The sequence below is a fragment of the Ambystoma mexicanum genome, chromosome 8 (assembly GCF_040938575.1).
Source record: "Ambystoma mexicanum isolate Mex_15411 chromosome 8, UKY_AmexF1_1, whole genome shotgun sequence".
Classification (NCBI taxonomy): Eukaryota; Metazoa; Chordata; class Amphibia; order Caudata; family Ambystomatidae; genus Ambystoma; species Ambystoma mexicanum.
Window position 1 is genome coordinate 589,386,454 of NC_090929.1, and position 19,427 is coordinate 589,405,880.

General features: G+C 45.9%; 1 protein-coding gene across 2 annotated transcripts in view; it reads right to left on the reverse strand.

The window, feature by feature from the left end:
- Positions 1-14,800: 14,800 nt before the first annotated feature.
- ACOT7 (acyl-CoA thioesterase 7) overlaps positions 14,801-19,427 on the reverse strand; it is a 1,725,032-nt gene continuing 1,720,405 nt past the window's right edge. For both annotated transcript variants that reach the window (XM_069610292.1, XM_069610291.1), the window contains one exon: positions 14,801-15,265. In XM_069610292.1, coding sequence (XP_069466393.1) covers positions 15,161-15,265 — 105 coding nt within the window. In that variant the 3' untranslated portion in view covers positions 14,801-15,160. The remainder of the gene's footprint in view (positions 15,266-19,427) is intronic.

Consider the following 19,427-nt stretch of genomic DNA (forward strand, 5'->3'; position numbering starts at 1 on the left):
TTCCTCCATACTGTTTGGGCCATCCCTCGCTAGGGATAGGAAACTGAACCTTTTTCACCAGAAAAATTGCCTTCCCCTTTAAAAGTAGGTGCGCACTGGGCGCAGCTCTAGGAGAATGCGCTCCCCTGACTCCGTCCACCTGCGCCACTCCTCAGTCCCCTTTGACGTGTCGACAATGTTATAATTGCCTAATGACACTGAGATGTTACGGGGAGAATGGTGGGACGTATGGAGGAAAGGGAACTATGGACTAGCAGTATGTTAGTCACTACAGTGACTAATTTATAATTACTCCTACCGGATTGAGTACCGCTTACCCGCGCTGTATGCTGTTTGTGCTCCTGTGCTCCTGCTTCTTCCGTGCTGACTTCGCCTTGGTCCCTGTCACTGGACGTCGGACGCTCAACTTGGGAAGTTAACTTTGGCGTTATCGGCGCCGACTTCAGTTCGAGCACTTTGGCTCCTCCCCACACTGTGGCGATTGGCTGCGTGGTGACACAGCCTTTTCAACAAATATCCAGCGCACGCGCACAGCGCGCGCGCACTCGGGCGAGTACCGGATTGAGTACCGCTTACCCGCGCTGTATGCTGTTTGTGCTCCTGTGCTCCTGCTTCTTCCGTGCTGACTTCGCCTTGGTCCCTGTCACTGGACGTCGGACGCTCAACTTGGGAAGGTGAAGCAAAGACTTTCCATCCAAAATAACTTTATTGACACTTTACATACACAGGGGAAGTGACACTGTGTTTGTTTGTTTGTTTTTTAGTTAACTTTGGCGTTATCGGCGCCGACTTCAGTTCGAGCACTTTGGCTCCTCCCCACACTGTGGCGATTGGCTGCGTGGTGACACAGCCTTTTCAACAAATATCCAGCGCACGCGCACAGCGCGCGCGCACTCGGGCGAGTACCGGATTGAGTACCGCTTACCCGCGCTGTATGCTGTTTGTGCTCCTGTGCTCCTGCTTCTTCCGTGCTGACTTCGCCTTGGTCCCTGTCACTGGACGTCGGACGCTCAACTTGGGAAGGTGAAGCAAAGACTTTCCATCCAAAATAACTTTATTGACACTTTACATACACAGGGGAAGTGACACTGTGTTTGTTTGTTTGTTTTTTAGTTAACTTTGGCGTTATCGGCGCCGACTTCAGTTCGAGCACTTTGGCTCCTCCCCACACTGTGGCGATTGGCTGCGTGGTGACACAGCCTTTTCAACAAATATCCAGCGCACGCGCACAGCGCGCGCGCACTCGGGCGAGTACCGGATTGAGTACCGCTTACCCGCTTTGCCGCGTTGTCGGTAGACGGTTGGGGTGAGTTAAACTATATCTCGATCCATTAGTAAGTGCCCTTATATAGCTTCCCCCTGGATTTAGCTTATAAATTGCTCTGAGCACTTTGTTCTGTCTTAGCGCCACCCAGTTGTATTATTTGGAATTCTATTTAGCCATATTGCAATGTCGACGCGCGGACGGCTTTATACATTAAAAACCAACATGCCAACAATTGTAAATGTTGGTAATAGTTTTAATGGTCACCAACACAATCCGCAAAAAAAAATGACTTCACATAAGTCTATTGTTTTAACCCCTAGCCCTATGACCCCGAAGGGCTCCAGTACCACCGTGTTTCGCCCTGAGTGCCTGTCAACCCCTAATCAAAGTGCCCAACCATCAATTCAATCCCTATGGGCTCATAAGTCACTCAAGTCTACCAATAACCACGATCTCCCACCGCAGCGACCCGCTATTAAATCTATAGCTGAACTTAAGACCCCATGTGAACTCTCAGACAACACCATGTTAAATTCTCCTTGTCAAGCCCAACCGGTTGTAATAGACCGAACTATTCAATCCTCTACGTCTTTCGAGTCCAGCTCAGATCTAAATGACCTTAACCAGACCCAAGAGGTATCTCTCCATGCGAGCCAGTGCGAATCCCCAATTTCGATTAATAACTCGCAGAAATCTCATCAAAACTCTGTGTCTCGATCAGCGTCCATCCACTCACTGTCTGCAATATCATATGTGCACCCTACACCGCGTCGCCCAAGTACCCTTCCTCAAGGTGACCCTGTTGTGGCTCATCCCCCGCTGTTACAAACCACACTGACAGCTATCAATACTACACTAATGTCTTTGTTTAAACTCTTTGAGGTATTGAACTCAAAAATAACAAACCAAGAATCTAAATTAGATGATCTGTTGCGATGGTCACAGCAAGTGAAATTGGCGCCTACATCCCTCCCATGTTCAACAGAAGGGCTACAAAGCGGCGTTTCCTCTGACATGCAGATGGCAGCTGCCTCAGTCCCTCTAACTCCTAAATCCACGCCTTATTTGGCGTTACCTTGTATACCACAGATTATCACAGTAAGTCCCCCAACAGTGGATGCTCCTGCAGCCATGTTAAATCAGTCCTGGGTGAGTGTACAAGACTCTCCAATTTCTGATCCTAGGTCAGAAAATGTTCTACCTGCTATGAACTCTACAATCCCAGATGAGTGCCACTCTGCAGTCCACCTGATCCCTAGGAAGATTCCTAAAATCACTGCTAAAAAGAAAAAGATTAAGAGCATGCCTGCTGCACGAATGACAAAAGCTTCCATGCATGCCTTTTTCAAAAAAATCTCCATGGATCGACCTGTGACTGCAAAAATAGTTAAACCTCTCTCAGCCTGTCCTATACTTACTAACCTTGATGAACATGCTCCTTCTGTAATACCTGTGGCTCATGACCCATTGGACGCCCTAGTTGAAGCCCTTGACTGTGATGATACTGATAATACTGGCGTTCGGACCCGGACTGATACTCGGCCTAGATCATCTGCTCAACCGTTACCAGTTTCTATCGGTCTAGAACCTGAAACACAACGGACAGCTATTATGAGTGAAATGCGTCACGCCCTGGACGCTTATATAGATGAGCGTTGCTCGCTAGCGAGCCAACTCCGTTCAAATCCGGCAGTGGATTCTCGGACCAAATCAGTTTCTTGGACCTCTCCGGTAGTTCAACCTAAAATCCTCCCACATCGACCACATAATAAAGGTCAGCCAGTATTGAAACAAGTATCATCCTTGCCTCCCGAACATCAACAATATACTGTGGAAAAAAATAACATTCCATACCATAATTTTGAGATGAAAAATGGCAACAATAAGCAATCTCACAAATCTACTACTAATGTGCCTGCTTACCATACACTCATCTTAAAATGCCGTGATGGACCCTATCCTAAATACAATCTAAATAGGCAAAGTGTCTTGAACATTTTTGGTGATATATTTGAACTGGAAGATCTAACTTCACATGATATAGCCCAGGTTGAATACATTTCAGATACCACCACAGCAATTGTAAGACTATGGATCCCTTCAGGACTAGTCTTAAATACTATATGGCTTGCTAAAATGTCTTTATTTGAAATGGGTTTTTTGCTGACACAAGACCCGGAGCGAATCACTAAACATGTAGATGCTCCATTAATCCCTCAACCACAAATTTATTTGAGTTCCCGGGATGATACGCAGACAACTTGGTCATAACCACTAGTGACTTCACAGTCCCATATAATTAAAATAGCTTCCTGGAATACTCGTGGCCATTCACACTTACATATTTCACTAAAAGCACTGACAGATTATGCTATAATCGCTTTACAAGAGACTTGGTTTCTGGAATCCCCAACATGGGACAATTTCGATGTTATTTTACTACCTGCAAAGTTGGGAACACGTGGTCGGCCCTCGTCAGGGCTTTTGGTGGCTGTTAATAAGAAATTGGGTTTTAAAATCAATGCCTGGAAGCATGTTAGCAATTATATGCAGTTGGTGAAAATTGCCTGTCAAAATCATACAATAGCCCTTGTCAACATCTATCGTAACCCGGTAGGGCTATCAGATGTGACTTTCTTTGAGGGTTTGATAGCTTTCATTGATTTAATTTCAGTCACACCTGGCATTACTGACTTCTTTATCATGGGTGATCTAAACATGGATTGTTTATCCCTAGCTAATAGAAATCAGACGAGGGCGATTACCATGTGGTCACGCATTATGTCTAATTGCAACATGTGTATGATGAACGGCTCTATAGAAGGTGACATTCCACCGAACCCGACCTGGCAGCGAGGCACTAGTCAAAGCACAATTGATTATATGTATGTTGAGCGAACCATGCTTACTCACATTCTTTTGTTTGAGATAATAAAGGGAACCGTAAGTGATCATCATCTTCTCTCCCTCCAATTAACCTGGACACCTATGAATTCTCCTAGACAATGGCTTGACCAACATGTCATGGTTAATAATACTAAGAATCGGCTGAGATGGACGCATGGAAATCTTATGAAGTTTACGCAGGCAGTTCATCAGTATTATAAATCACCTAAATTGATTGAATATATTGATTTCCTCGATCCTTTTCGGCAAACAATTGTCCCAAGCCCCAAAGCAAAAACTCACAAGCATACATTTGACTACGTAATTAATGCTCGCAAGTCTGAATACCGCAAAGAAAAAAGAGCAATTCTTATGTCAAATAATGCTAATACTAGCGCAATGTTAAAAACAGTTAAATGTAAATATTTGAATTGGATTCGAGGACATCGAGCCAAGCTTTACCAACAAGATGGTGAAGCAATGCTATCTGCTATCTGGTCTAAAAACTCAGCAGAAATATGGCGATACCTCAATCAAAAACCAATTGTGGCCCAGGCCTATGCTCAATCAAATCCTGTAACTGAGGCCGTTTGGATATCCCATTTCTCTGAACTTTATAGCGATTCAGAATTTGACGCAAATAGTTATCAGATTCAGTCCTCGAAACCTTGGGACATTCACTGCTCCCCTGACCTCTTAGAAGCAATGATCAAAAATTTAAGCTCATCCCGAGCTGCAGGTCCCGATGGCCTCCACAATGTCACTTTAAAGGACAATCCAAGACTGTGGGCATTAAATCTTCATGCAATCTTTATACAAGTGATGATTAATCGCAGACTCCCAGCCTCTTGGCTAAGTTCTGTGATAGTCCCGATTTACAAGAAGGGTGATCGCTTAGATCCTTGTAATTATCGACCAATTGCCTTGTTAGACGCCCCAGGTAAATTGTTTGCAAAACTAGTTTTGTCAGAATTCAACCAGTGGACAGAAACCTGTGGTAAACGTGATCCTTACCAAACAGGCTTTGTTGCGGGCATGGGTACCTGTATTAATCTTCTTACATTGAACACAATTAAAGCCCTATGTCAGTCCCATAAGCAGTCAGTCTACTTTGCATTTATCGACCTGCATGCTGCATTTGACTCTGTCTCTCGACCATTATTACTGGCGAAATTAATAAGAGACAATTGCCCATCAGATCTTTTTGATATCATACTTGCATTTCATGGCATAACCTCTATTCGTGTAAGACTTACTTTGGAGGGACTGCTATCTGCTCCTATCCAGACCGCACGAGGTTTAAAACAAGGCTGCATATTAGCGGCAGCAATTTTTAATTATTTTATACATGATTTGAGTATTTCATTTTCACAGATATGTTCTGATGCCCCTGTACTAAAAGGAGTCAAAATTACTAATTTGAACTATGCTGACGATATTGTTCTAATTTCTAAGACGCCGAAGGGCTTGCAGAATCTTATAGATGTGTTTGACCAATATATATGTATGAATCAACTGGTGGTCAATACTAAAAAAACCCAGATTGTAGTATATCAAGCTAACAAATTTAGTAGGACTGGGTTGGTATGGTCAATAAATAACACACCACTAGATACTGTACCAACTTACATCTATTTGGGTGTTAAATTTGATGGCCTAACCAACTCATGTAACCAGATCGAGCGCATGGAGGCAAAGTTGACTGCGGCTATTTCGCAGACCAAAATAATACTGCATAAATTTGGAAAATTTACCATTCAACCGGCAATAGTTTTTTGGACTGTCAAAGCAATCCCTTCAATTATATATGGAGCAGAATCCATTTTGAATTGTAATAATCTCAGAAAATTTGTCTTTGATAAATTCGAGGGGAAATATTGGCGAGCAGTGTTATCTTTGCCGAACGGTGTTCCAGGTCCTTGGCTGCGTTATGAATTGGGCCTCATTTCAATGCATGCTACTTATACATGGCGCTGTTGTATGTTGTTGCGTAAATGTATAGTGGCATCTCGAAAAGTAACCATATTGTCGATTATTTCTGATTATATGTTAACATCGGATAAATCATTTGTGAAAGTATGGATTGATTTCTGTCTAGAGGCTCTTGCGGTTGCAAGCATACCGATAACCCTCTTAATCTCTAATCCAACAAAGGCAAAAAATCTTTTATACCAACTGGACTGGATTAGGACCTTAGAGAAATGCCAAAAATACCATCAACCATGTAAATACCGATTCTGGCCTAAAATGGTAAGAAGCCCCGAATCTTATCTATTAAAATTTCCATCAGTTGTACTGAGATCAGGAATAATGAGGGCCCGTTTTGACCTATGGCCTACTCATCAAGTTCAAATGAGACGAAATTTGAGAGCTCGATCACTTTTTTCATGTAGATTTTGTAATGATTCAACTACGATCGAAACTCTTGAACATTTGGTCTGTAACTGCCCTCAACTATCCTTATTAAGAACAAAACATTTTTCAAAGGTGATGAGTATGCTAACATCTATTGCCTATGATATGCGCTGGTCTTTTCTATTATGTTCCAACAAACATTCTGTCCAGGTAGCCTTAGTTAATTTTTTGATGGCTATAAATTGGAATACTTCAATCGGAGAAGATGCCATAAGCTCAAACAGTGATTGGACTGAGGAGGAGTAAATGATTACCATGACACCTACCAGATAATTCGTGTATTATGATTATTCTGGCTGTGATGTAATAATTAGACTGACTAAATTGTTGTTAATTTATCTATATGTCTTCTGTGATGATAAAAAAAAAAATAATAATAGCTCTGGCGCTGTTTGAGTCGGCATAACCAACATGAATTTTAAATGCTTACATGAATATGATTGCTTTTAAAAAAAAAAAAAAAAAAAATGTTAATGTTTGTTGTCTAAATTTTGTATATTTTGTATATTGAAAAGTTGTTTTTAACAGCTAAATCAATAAAAAAAAAAAATAAAAAAAAAAAATTACTCCTATGTCCCGTCCCCTTTTCTTCCATACTGTATTGGCGATTACAACTGAATGCAGCCCTGGGGAGAAGAGTGGCCCCTCTAAGAAAACAAGTTCTTCAAAATTGCCTGGCCAAATGCTGCATCCGATCTGGCGCTGGCATCCAAGCAGAAGTGTTTGCCAAAAGGCGATGGGGAGGCCCATGTAGCCGCCTTGCTTATCGTCTGCAATGGGACGTGTCTTTCGAACGCTACCGGCGTGGCCATGGCTCAGATGGCATGGGCATGCATGTTTGCTGGCAAAGGCTTGTGCTGCCCCTGATATGCCTCCTTGATGGCCATAACTATGCACCTTGCTATGGAAGCCTTGGAGGCTTCACAGCCTGGTTATGATCAGCCTAAAGTGATAAACAAGGCGCATGATTTATGGAAGCTCTTTGTCCTGTCCAGATAAAATCTTAGAGCACGTCTGACATCCAGACAGTGCAATACCTTCTGAGTCTCATCCTTTGTATCGGAAAAGAACGTTGGGAGTACTATATCCTCATTAATGTGAAAGGAAGAAATAACCTTAGGGAGAAAGGCAGGATGCGTCCTGAGCACCATCTTGTCCCGGTGAAACGTGGTATAAGGCTCGAGAGCCACCAGAGCCTGAATCTCGCTGATCCGGCATGCTGAAGTAAGGCCAACCAGCAGGGCAGTTTTAATAGTCACCAGCCAGATGTATGCTGATTCCATGGGTTCGAAGGTTTTGTGAGCCAGGGTGCCCAACACCACTTTATGGTCGCAGGCCAGATGTGGACACTTGGCCGGAGGATATAATCTGGTCAGTCCTGCCAGATACCTTTTTACCACCGGATTGGAAAAGGAGATGTTGTCTCCGGAATTCTTGTAGGCTTCTATGGCCGCCAGATACGTATGGCAGGTGTCTACCTGGGTATCCAGTCAATATTTCGAAAACATTTTTCAACATACCAATATGTCGAATAAAAATTGCCGAAAAAAGTATTTTTTTAAATTTTTCTATAGGGTTTAGTTTGGTTAAGTTAGAAAAAAAGATGGTTTAAAAAAAAAACGGGGGATTTAAAAATGTTTTTTAAAAAAGGCATTCGGAAAAAAGAATTCGGCAATTTTGGTTCGACATATTGGTATGTCGAAATAGTGACTGTCGAAAAAGTCACTATAAACCGTCTACCTGGACACCTGAGTGAGCCAGGTGCCCGGAGAAGGATAACACATCGTCCAGTGAGTATGTCAGTGGATCAATCTTGGTTGTCTTGGCCCAGAGGCAGAACCTGGTCCACTTGCTCCTGTACTGACTCCTGGTTGAGTCGCTTCTTGCCCCTTGTATGACAGCCAGGTTTTCTTGTGATAAGTGTAGATGCTTCAGGGTAGCCTGTTCAGGAACCATGCTGCCAGGGCAAACTTCTGATGAGCGAGGTGAATCACTGTGCCCCCCTGCTGGGAAAGTAAGTGGGCTGGACCCAGCTGGGAAGGTGTACTGGAGGTTGGCCCGACAGTCGGAGGAGTTCAGAGAATCAAGGTCTTGCAGGCCACCATGGCACTATCAAGATGAGTCAAAGGCTCTGTGACCCCCTGACCTTGCAGATGATCCTGTGAATCAGCGGGGTGGGAGGGACCGCGCATGCATTCATGCGATTCCACGTGATCTGCAATGCATCCCCTAGCGATCCCCTGCCCCAGCTAGATGACCTGAGGGCACCTCCTGTTGTTCATGGTGGCAAATAGGTCTACCTGAGGGTGGGCCCACCTGTCGATAATCCCCCTTGGGACCATTTCTTTCAACTGCCACTCGTAGTTGTCGATCCCCAGCCTTCTGATCCTGGCTTCCTCCAAATCAATTTCCACGGCAGGTGGACTCTAGATAAGTAAATGCTGTTGAACAGTGCCCACTCCCAAATGTCGATAGACAGCCGGCAGAGCGGAGGGGACCTGGTACCTCCCTGCTTGTTGATATAGTACATGCAAGTGGAGCTGTCTGTCTGGATGCAGAACGACCTGCTGCTGACAATGGGGATGAACACTTTGAGGGCAAGCCAGATGGCCATCATATTGAGCCAGTTGATGTGTTCCATCTGTTTCTGTCGTGGCCATACTCCATGGACACTGTGGGTGCCCAGAGTAGCCCCCCATCCCTCTAGGAACGGGTCCGTGGTAATGGTGATTTACGGAGAGGGCTTCCTGAATGGTCTGCCCACTAACAGGTTGGTCTCTGCACTCCACCACTCCAAGTCCAGGTGCAGGTGCTGTGGTATGCTGACTAGAGCTACCTGGGAGTCCATCTCCTGATTCCAAGAAGCTGTGAAATGTAGCTGCAGCCTCCTCATTTTGAGTCTTGTGTGTGGCACAGCCAGGAGACAAGCCGCCATTATGCCATGGAAGTGCTGGTACCGCCATGCTGCAGTCACTGGTCTACTGAGAAAATGCCTGGAGGCCTTCCTGATTGGAGTACTCTTGTCCGCAGAGGGGAAGATCCTCTCCACCCTCTTATCCCAAATTAGCCCAGCGAATGTAAAGGACTGAGTGGGGAGTACCTGCAACTTTTTGAGGTTGATAGAGAACCCCAAATTGTATAACATGTGCATAAGTGCTGCAGCTGTGCGCTGAACAGCCTCGGGAGACTCACCTCGGAATAGCAAGTAGTCGAGGTATGGATAAAGGTGGTGGCCGTGCGCCCTGAGCAGGGCAGCTACCAAGTTTATTAACCTTGTAAAGACCCTTGGGGCTAAGTTGAGGCCAAAAGGAAGGACTTTTGTATTGAACACGAAAGCCCATGATACTGAACCTCAGGAAGGAACGATGGGGCTAACAAATGGGGACGTGCAGGTAAGCATCCTTGAGATCCAGGGAGCACATCCAGTCTCCTCCACACAGTGTCTCCGCAATAAGTGCTGCAGTTACCATCTTAAACTTTTGAAGTGGAAAGGAAAGGTTCAAGGAAGAGAGGTCTAGAACACCTCTAAGGCCAGCCTCTTCTTTTTCTGAATGTCGAATATCCGAAATAGAAGCCTATGCCTCGCTGTGAAGCTGGAACTTCCTCCACCGACTGACTCGCGATAAGTAAGCAGATTTCCACCAAAAGAATTGCGATCCAAATCTGTGGGAGTGGACGGGAGGAAAGAGGAAATGGAGGAATTGGCAGATGGGAGCCGTGGAAACTACAGAGAGCATCCATGGGTCTACGAACCTTGTCCGTCAGGAATTGAAGTGAAGGGCAAGCCTGCCCCCACCGCAGTCTTGTGGATCTGGATGACATCGTCACAGCTTTTTACTCTCTGAGGTTGGGGCCTGGGAGAGGTGGCCTGGAAAAAAACCCTTGTGAGAGGTTTTGTGCTGCTTGCGCCTCTGCTGGCTAGGAGACCGGTCGGGCTGTCTAGCGCGTCGCTCCTGAAAGTCCCTGAAGCCACTGAGACCAGTCAGGGCTGTCTAGTGTGTCACTCCTGAAAGTCCCTGATGGCACCAAAGGTACAGGTTCTGTCTGAGCGTTGGTGACTTTGGCTATAGGCCTTGGGCACCAATTTTGTCAGGATTGACAAGGACTTAGCTGTTTGTGAGCTATTTTTCCTCTTGTCAAGTTCCTCGTCGTGGTAAAACAAGTCCCCTCTCGAATGGCAGGTCGAAAATGCGCTCCTGCACATCAGGGTTACACATAGTGGCCTTAAGCAAAGCTGTCCTCCTCATATCAGTGGCGATACAGATAGCTCTACCTGCGGTGTCAATATGAGCCACTGGAGACTGCATGATATATTGGGCCACGATTTTGGCTTCTGCCAACCCAGCCCCGAATCGTGCCTGACTAGGCGCAGGGAGCTCTGGGAGGAAGTCCGCAATCTCCCGCCACAGCTTTTGATTCACTGCTACCAACATCACGTCCGCCTTGGTCTGGCGCAGATGGAGCATGGCATTAGAGTAAATCTTTTTGCCATAGGACTCCAACAGCTTTTCCTCCTTCCCTAGGAGTGCTGAGGTGGGTGCGGTTTGGAATAGAGGGAGGCTGCAGCTATAACGGATGAATGCGGTTAAGGGTGTGCCGACAGATTGAGGGAGTTCCCTTCTGCCTGCCTATTCTTGGCATCCAGGCGTTTATTAGTAGGCTGTGTGGAGTGCGGCTCCACCCATTCCATCTTGGCCAGGGATTCTACATTCTTTTGCAGAGGGATGCCAGTTCTTGTGGCAGGGCGGATGGTCAGCACCTCGGCAAGAACCCCTACCTCAGGTTGTTCAACTTGTGGCTGCGGAATCCCCAGGTATTCTGTCACCCCCGCCACCCTATTGTGGAAAGCCTTAGCTGACAAGGGAGTATCCTGAGCCTCGTCTTCGTCCATGTCACCTGCTGTGTCCTACAGGTCAGGAGCTGCCGGTGGCGTGCTGGGTGAGTGCAGCTCTGGCGTGCTGACTGGCAATGCCGGGGGCTATTGAGGAGGCTGCGCCGTAGGCAGAGCCACCGTGACTGGTGTGAGCGCTGGAACCAAGGGCTGAAATGGAACCAGGGTCTGGACCACGGTCGAAGCCTAGGTGGTACTGGAGGGTAAGAACCTACCCTTGCATGCAGGGGAAGGGCCTGGGGGCTTAGAGGCCAGGCCCTGTGGCTGCTGAGGTCTTGTCTGTTCATGTCTCACCAAGCTAGGGGCTGCATACCACCCCTGTGACGATGTGGTCGGGTATGACGTGGACCAGGTAACTGCCGTTGTCCAGTCCCATTTAGATGTGTGTTCCCATGCCTACTCTCCAGAACGAGGAGGCTCCGGGTGAGCCACCATCTTGTCTGGCCTTGCAGCCATTTTGTCATGCCACGCGCCATGTGCCTGCTGCATCGTGCCTGAAGAACCAGACCCAGTCTCCACCTGCACGCTTAAAAGCAAAGGCTCAGACCTTCCCCGCACCTCAGGTAGAGACCTGGGAGGCAGAGTGCCCTCGGCCATGATGCTGGTAGTGCAATTGCTCCGTATAGGCACAAGCCCAGTGTGAGAGCAAAGCCCCTCTGGGAGGTTCCCGGTACCAGAGCCTTGCGGCCCCTCAGCAGTGGGATCGGCAGGATCTTGCGACCCCTCGGCCTGTTGGCCGGTAGCTCTGGGAGCCTCAGTCTCTTTGCTGGCCTTAAGACCTGGACGGCCCCTCCCACTTGGGTGCTTCCCTGGGAAGGAGTCACCCTTTCGGGGTGTGGAGGAGAACAGGGCACCTACCTTGGGTCTGGTCTCCCTCCTCACATATTTCTTGATGTCCTCTGGAGGTGATCTTTCGAACAGCTCCCTCTACCTGGCCAAACGATTCTTCAGAGCTTGCGGGGTCAACATATCGCACGTAGAGCAGCCGTCCCAGCCGTGGTCAGGGCCAAGGCACCGGAGGCAGAGCACGTGGGGATCCGACGTGGGGAAGGAACCCTCGCAGGCCAGACACGGTTGTCCATGGAGTGGCCCAAATCCCTCTCCCACAGCGACATGTAACAGGGTTGCAATGGCCATATATCCAGTTGCAGAAGCGTATAAAGCATGGATATGTTCCCTCCCCACTGCCCCACCAGCAGGGTCAGCTCAATAGGCCTCAGCTCCCGGGATGCCCCCTGTCGGATTGATGGGTGGACTACTGAACGTATCTGAACCTCTCACCCTCTGACAGCCTATATTCTTTCTTGCAGTCAAAGAAGCACAGGGGAATCCCCTGTTCAAAGAACTGCAAATCATGCTGTAGGCCTCCTTGTGTCCAACTTTGAGGTCTGTGGGCCTGAGACCAGGGGAGAAGTCCGGGTTGTGACAAATCAGTGTGCAGGGGGCCTGGTCCCCCCCAGGATGCCCACCCGCTTCAGCACCCAGTTCCACAGTTTTATGTTAGTTTTTGTGGATGTAAGGAGCCCCGGCCAATCGGCCCGTGCTCCCACGGAGGTGTAGTGCTGGGAGCCCAAACGGAGGGGGTGACTGGCCTGCTCTAGCTCTACCTACTTAAGGGGATCAGTAGATCTGATCCAGGTGGGCAAGTGTGCCAACTGTGCTGCTGCCTTATAGTTACGTAGATCGGGGACCCACCACACCCACTGCCCTGCGCTGCCAAACATTACTTGTTTGGTAATTCTGGGCTTTTCCCCCAGCCAAATAAATCGGATCACCCTCGCCAGTAATTTTGATGCTGCCTCCCTAGCACCAGTTTCGCTGAAAATTCCCTTGGGGTTCAAGGACCGACAGGTACAGCATTGTTCTGTGTCATGCTCCACTCCCAGACACCACACACAGATGATGTGTGGTTCAATGAGGGACATTTTCATGCAGCATTGCCTGCAGCGTTTGAATCCAGACAGCTTCGGTCCTGACATTCTTAAGCAGTTTTAGATTTGAAATGTATTGAGCTGTGTTCTGAAGAGTGTGCTGAGCGTACAGAAAAAAGGAACTGAGTTAAGGGGGTAGTTCATGCCTTAAGTACGACGACCGACGTCATGTCCGCAGTTGAAGAGTGGCACGGTCGAGACACGAGGAAATGCAGAGACGGCGTTGATCCTCACCATGCCCCCTTTGAAATGTTTTGAGCAGCTGACACTGAGGTGATAATCTATCAAAATCTGGAATCTGTAAGCGAATGCATACCATTAAAATGTATGTTACAGGTTCTGCTATGTTATGTTTCACTTGTCAAATTCACAACAACATGTTAGTATTTTGAGTGCATACATTAAAAAGTTCTCAAGTGAATAGACATATCTTTACCTGCTTATATATGGGTCTAGGAGCCATACTTGTTTTCAATTTGAGTCACTCCGTTGCCCACTCAGACTTCCTTTTTTAGTCTTAAATAAATTATGTAGTCAGGCTATAGAAATTGGCAGAAAGGTTGTAAATCCATCAGCGCCTTTCTCACAGGGAAGCCAACCTTGAACAAATGGTTAACTGATGTTAACACATATTCGTCGGGTGCCAAGCTGTCTTTAAATTTCTACTGGTGCGAGTACCTTCCAGAACCTATCTGTGTGTGCAGCCCCCACGAACGACCAAGAAAGCAGTGGTTCATGAAACAAGCATGCGTTTTAGGCTATTCAATAGAAAGGACCACCTCTCTAAACCCTACTGACCATTGTTATGCCAACATCAAATATCATTCTATGCTGCTTTCCAGTCTCTTCCAAACCTGTCATAAGACACAGGCCTCCTCCCTAACCTGCAACTAGATTAGACACTGCACACTGGACCAGGACAAGGCAAGCCCTATACTATTATTTCCTGATTATCAGCTGGAATTGTTTGGCTATTATAAGGGAATAAAGGTAGAGCCCACAATTTGTCAACAACTGTCTACGTAAAAAGCATAATAGCAACTACCTGCTTTTTGCTCCTCTTGAGCAGCATTAGCTCAATTCTCATGGGTGTTACACACCATTTCATACCTGCAGGCAACCAGCACTAGCCAAAGTTGTAGCCTCACAGAGTAGACCCATAATGTTCTATGTAAGGTGATAGCTACTGCTTATAGCATACCTTTACTGGTGCAATGACTCTTGTCATTATTCATGCAATGTATGCTGATTTTAAGACTATGGTCTACTGGAAAACCAGTTGTGTGCAGCAATGCTGCTAGCACTCAGTGCTCTAAGAACACACCTGTGGCAGTGTAGCACTTTACAAATATCCATATACCATAACATGACATGCATACACTTCTAGGAAAAGAAAACACTGCAATGCTATTTGCTTCGTTCAAACTGATACTGTTTATTGTGCCGCAGTTATCTAAGAGGTGCAGATAAATATTATATATTTGTATCTATATATATAGAGAGAGTGTGCACTTCTCTGTGTGTGACAGATTCTTGACACTGAATAAATCCAGACATTTCAATACAATACTCTGCAGTATAATAGCTTTCGGTTCACATACATAACCTTTGGTTTACAGTTCCAGGACATAGGGTAATACTGGATAACATTTACGTTGAACAATACTAGTTTTCAGTGTGTAAAATGTTTGGCCAATGTGAGAGTTTTCTTAAGTGGAGACTTATGTTTCTACTTCATCCACTTCAGCATCTTGTGGTTTGCTTCCGGCATTATTGCTGAACGAGAGCCTTCATCTCGGCTTGTCTTTTGGCTTTGTTTTGTAGGTAGCGCCCCTTTCCCTCTTCAAAACGCTTTTTCTCTTCATCATTTTCTAACTGTAAAAAGAGAAAGGTATTACAGATTATTTGTTATATTTTTTTATTTGTGTTATTTTTCCACCTTAATGGGGCATATCGTTGATAATTTGCTCACAAGGCCTATGGATCAGTGAACCTTCTGGCACTCACTGAGACAGAGACTTTGAGCCAATGCATATTCAAGTGTTGCAAATACATATGACAACTAAATGTGCCTGGAGATGTTGTCTATGAATTTCTTCTGCCTGTAGCCAATCACTTTCATCGCGTAAACCCATTAAGAAAAACTTGCAGAGTGAGATGTTTGGGTGTAGATGTGGGAGGGAAAACTGTTCTGCTTCAGTCTAGTACATATATCAAATCGAGGCCTCTCATAAAATCAATTTCACTAAGTCTGTGAACAAGCCAAAGAAACCAGCCTAGGCATGTAGTAACAACATGAAGGATAATGTGCAAGGGATGCATCAATAGTGACCTTGCTTGGTCTAAGTCGGCATTTCTTTAGTTAAACATTGAATAGGAAAATTGCATATGTTGAATTTGACCACAAAATATGTTCATTAGAAAGTAACATCTTTATATTGAAAGCTCCTATTAACTTGAAACAAATTGCAGTTCATAGCTAAAACTGATATTTTGTAACCTGTATACAATTTGCGTGGCGCCTAAATGAAAAAAGTAGGGAAAAAAATGATCTCTGTATAAACACATTGCACTGAGATATTCTACATCTTGACTTCTTCATCCTGTTGTGTAGATTTCATTGCTCTGTTTTAATAAAGTAGCTCATCGTAATCAAAGGTTATTGCAATTAAACAAAATGCCTCTGCATAGCACGAGGAGTGATATTCCCTCCCAACTTTGCAGTCATCGGACTTGGAGGGAACCGCCCCTCCGTTCGTGTCATAAGATGAGAGGAGGAACTGATGATTATAAAATAGCTTGCACAAAGAGTAAAAGATTATTAATATTTGGAGATGAATATATTTTTTACATTTTTTTTTAATTAAGTTATTCAAACCAAACAACAATACAAACCAAACACGCAGTGCATATATCAACAGTTCAATTGTTCATTGCTTAATTTTGGTCACTGCTCCCCTCATCCCACCCCCCTTACGAGCCTTTTTATTCCATACACTCTGTATCTGCCTCACGTGGTGGGGTCTCACTTTCCGTGGATTCTGTCAGATCTTGTGTTATTCCAAACAATTCCGTTATTAATGATTTCCATGCCATCAGGGTTCCCGCCTCCTCCTCTCCCCCTACTTTGCTTGCCTCTTGCCATACCATGGTTTCTGCCTCCGCCCATTTCTGCAACTCTTTCCACCACACCTCCACCCGTGGCCTGTGACATGTCTTCCATCCCATGGCAATCCTTCTTTTTGCGAGCACATATGCTAGATCTTTCAATTTACTAACATGCTTAAGTTTCTGCGATCTGGGGAACCCGTCCAGCAAGCAGGCCCAGGCTGTATCTATGATGATCGTGACCCACTTTTCCGCTAGTTTCTGTGCTACTTCACCCCAGAAATGCTCAATTACTGTGCATGACCAAAACATGTGTACCATGTCAGCCTTTTCTTCGTCACATTTGGGACATGCCTGTTGCCCAGCATTTTCAAACCTAGATATCCTCTGAGGTGTCATATATGCCCTGTGCGTAATATACAGTTGTATCTGTTTTAGTCTCGCATTCCTTGACATCTTCTTGTGGTACCCCAGGGCACGTTCCCACATCCTATCCTCTATCGGGGCTCCTACTTCCGCTTCCCAGTCTAGTCTCAATTGTGTCAATTCCTTCCCGACCTTAGACATCATCATCTTGTACAGTCTAGAGATCTCATGCCCCTCCTCCGTTATATCATATACTGTATCTATGATAGCATCTGGTTCTTCTTCCAGTACTGTTTCAGGCCATGTTTTCCTAATTCTCTGCACCATTCTGTGATATGTGATATACTGGCCCGTGTGTAACCCTGTTTCCTCCCCCAGCACTTCAAACTCTATAATAGTCCCCTCTCGCCAGATATCTCCTATCGTTACCAACCCCACCGATTCCCAATGGTTCCTAATTAACATCCTTAGCTGCTTATCTCCCCCTGTCAGTGCAGCTAGCGGTACCTGCATGGGAATGGGTTCTCCATCATCCGGCATGCCCGGCGCCACATCTTCCACCCAAGCATCCAGGGGCGTAGGAGACACATAAAATCTGGGGGGGACAGGGGGCATCTTGGGGACTTTGCTTTATTTATTTATTTATTTATTTATTTATTTATTTATTGTGTTTTGGTTAAAGAACTCGACTTTTCACAAAATTAGATTTAAAATAGCAGTACGTATTAAATTACAAATATCACTGTATAAAACAAGAGAAAAGAAGAAAAGAAAACAGAAGAAAATTAAAGGATGCAGCAGCAAAAAACATGTCTTTGTATGTAGCATTTCTGGATTTTTCATCTGACTATGAGCTCATGGTAGGAGAGAGGAAATAAAAATTACTTCTAGTGGGCCACAGCTAGGACGCCAGCTCCTTAAGAGGCAGATCACCTGTAAGTGGACTCCTGCCAAATAAAGGAGATTAAGCCTTTTCTACCAACTGCAAGTTGCTACTTTTTTTGTGTGGGGCAAGGAGACGTGTGTGTCTCTTGGAATGGAAAGATGGGTGTTTCAAAGAAAGAGGGAATCTTGTTTGTACCTCTGAGTAAGCCTTGTTATGGGAGTAAAGGGACCAGGTGTGTGATGTTGCTGCTTTGACTGTCCTCCGGGGGAGGGGGTACAGCAAACAAGGAGGATCGCAAGCCCACCTCCTTATAAGCACACCCCAGGTCCGCAGCCGGATGTGTCAGACCCGGCGGATGCCTAGTAGGTGGGGTATATGTGGACCCAGGGGGTGGTCAGAGGGGCAGCCCGCTATGTGGGCTGCCTCTCTAGCGCCCCTGCGAGGGCCGGGCCAGCCTCTCACGATGAGTCTGGTCCCTCTTATTCCATCTCATGCTGGCTTCACAGCCTAGCCTTTCTTTGCCTTTGTTATTCTGAATGCAGAGCTGGACTCTGTTCCTTTCTCGTTTAACATTTGCTGCAAAGCCTGATCTATTTGATTCTCTCATATGTTACTAGGACGGCAGAGCATGAGTCCTCTGCCCTGTTACATTATTCAAAGAGCCCCTCTGGCCTTTCCTTGCCTCTCCCATGTCTCACTGCTTGCTTGCTTAATACATACCTCCTTGCTTGAACACTCAACATATTCTCCCTAACACAGCAAAGGCAGCTGCAGTCTGTCTTAACTTCTATTGGTTCTGTGTCTTGAATTGGCCTCTTATTTCCACTTTTCTGTCTGCATGGGAAAGGCATTTGCCAGTCACTGCCATGATGGTTCTACCTGGCCATAAAAGGGCAACAGCTAGCCAATATCGGAAGAACATGGGCATATTATGCCAGAGGCTAGCAACTGCCTTCCAAATGCTTACACAAGAGACACAACTCTTGCCTTTGTTTTTAATAGTAATTCAGTGGATGAAGAAACGCGAGAGCACACATATTGCTCATAAAGGAAGGGGATGATGTCATACTTGGTTAAGACATTTTGATCACGCCAGGAGCTAATTTCCAACTGCAATTAAGCAATTACCTTTTAGACATCTGGCTTTAAATAACTTTAGTATCACCTGGAAAGCACAGAGGTTGCTCAACAGGGTTCCTGGAGCACGAGGGGTACCCTACTCGTGGGCATGGATGATTGGAGGGCATTCTTGCCCTGTTTTGGAGCCTGCCCCCTACAGCCATGATGAGGGGAGGGGCCTATTACTTTTGGTTGTACGTACCCTTTGAGGGTGGGCAGACATTGCCTCCTGCTTTAGCCCACTAACAGCTCTGCCTTGCAACTTTATCACACATACCTGTCAGGTGGCATGTAACTCAATACTGCTAATGTTATCAGCCTCAGAAGTCTGGAATCCGTTGCCACATCAACTAGGGTACAGGCTTGCCACCTGAGACTTACCCATGTCTGAGTCGGCATCTGTCGCCCTGTAGAGAAGACACACACAGAAAGAACAGGGCACAGTGCCCTTGTGGGATTTTCACACTTCTTCCTCGGGGTGGGCACAATTTACTCCGCAGAAAAAGTGGCACATGCTGGGCAACATTCTCCTACTTTGACAATGTCACCCAAAGAGTG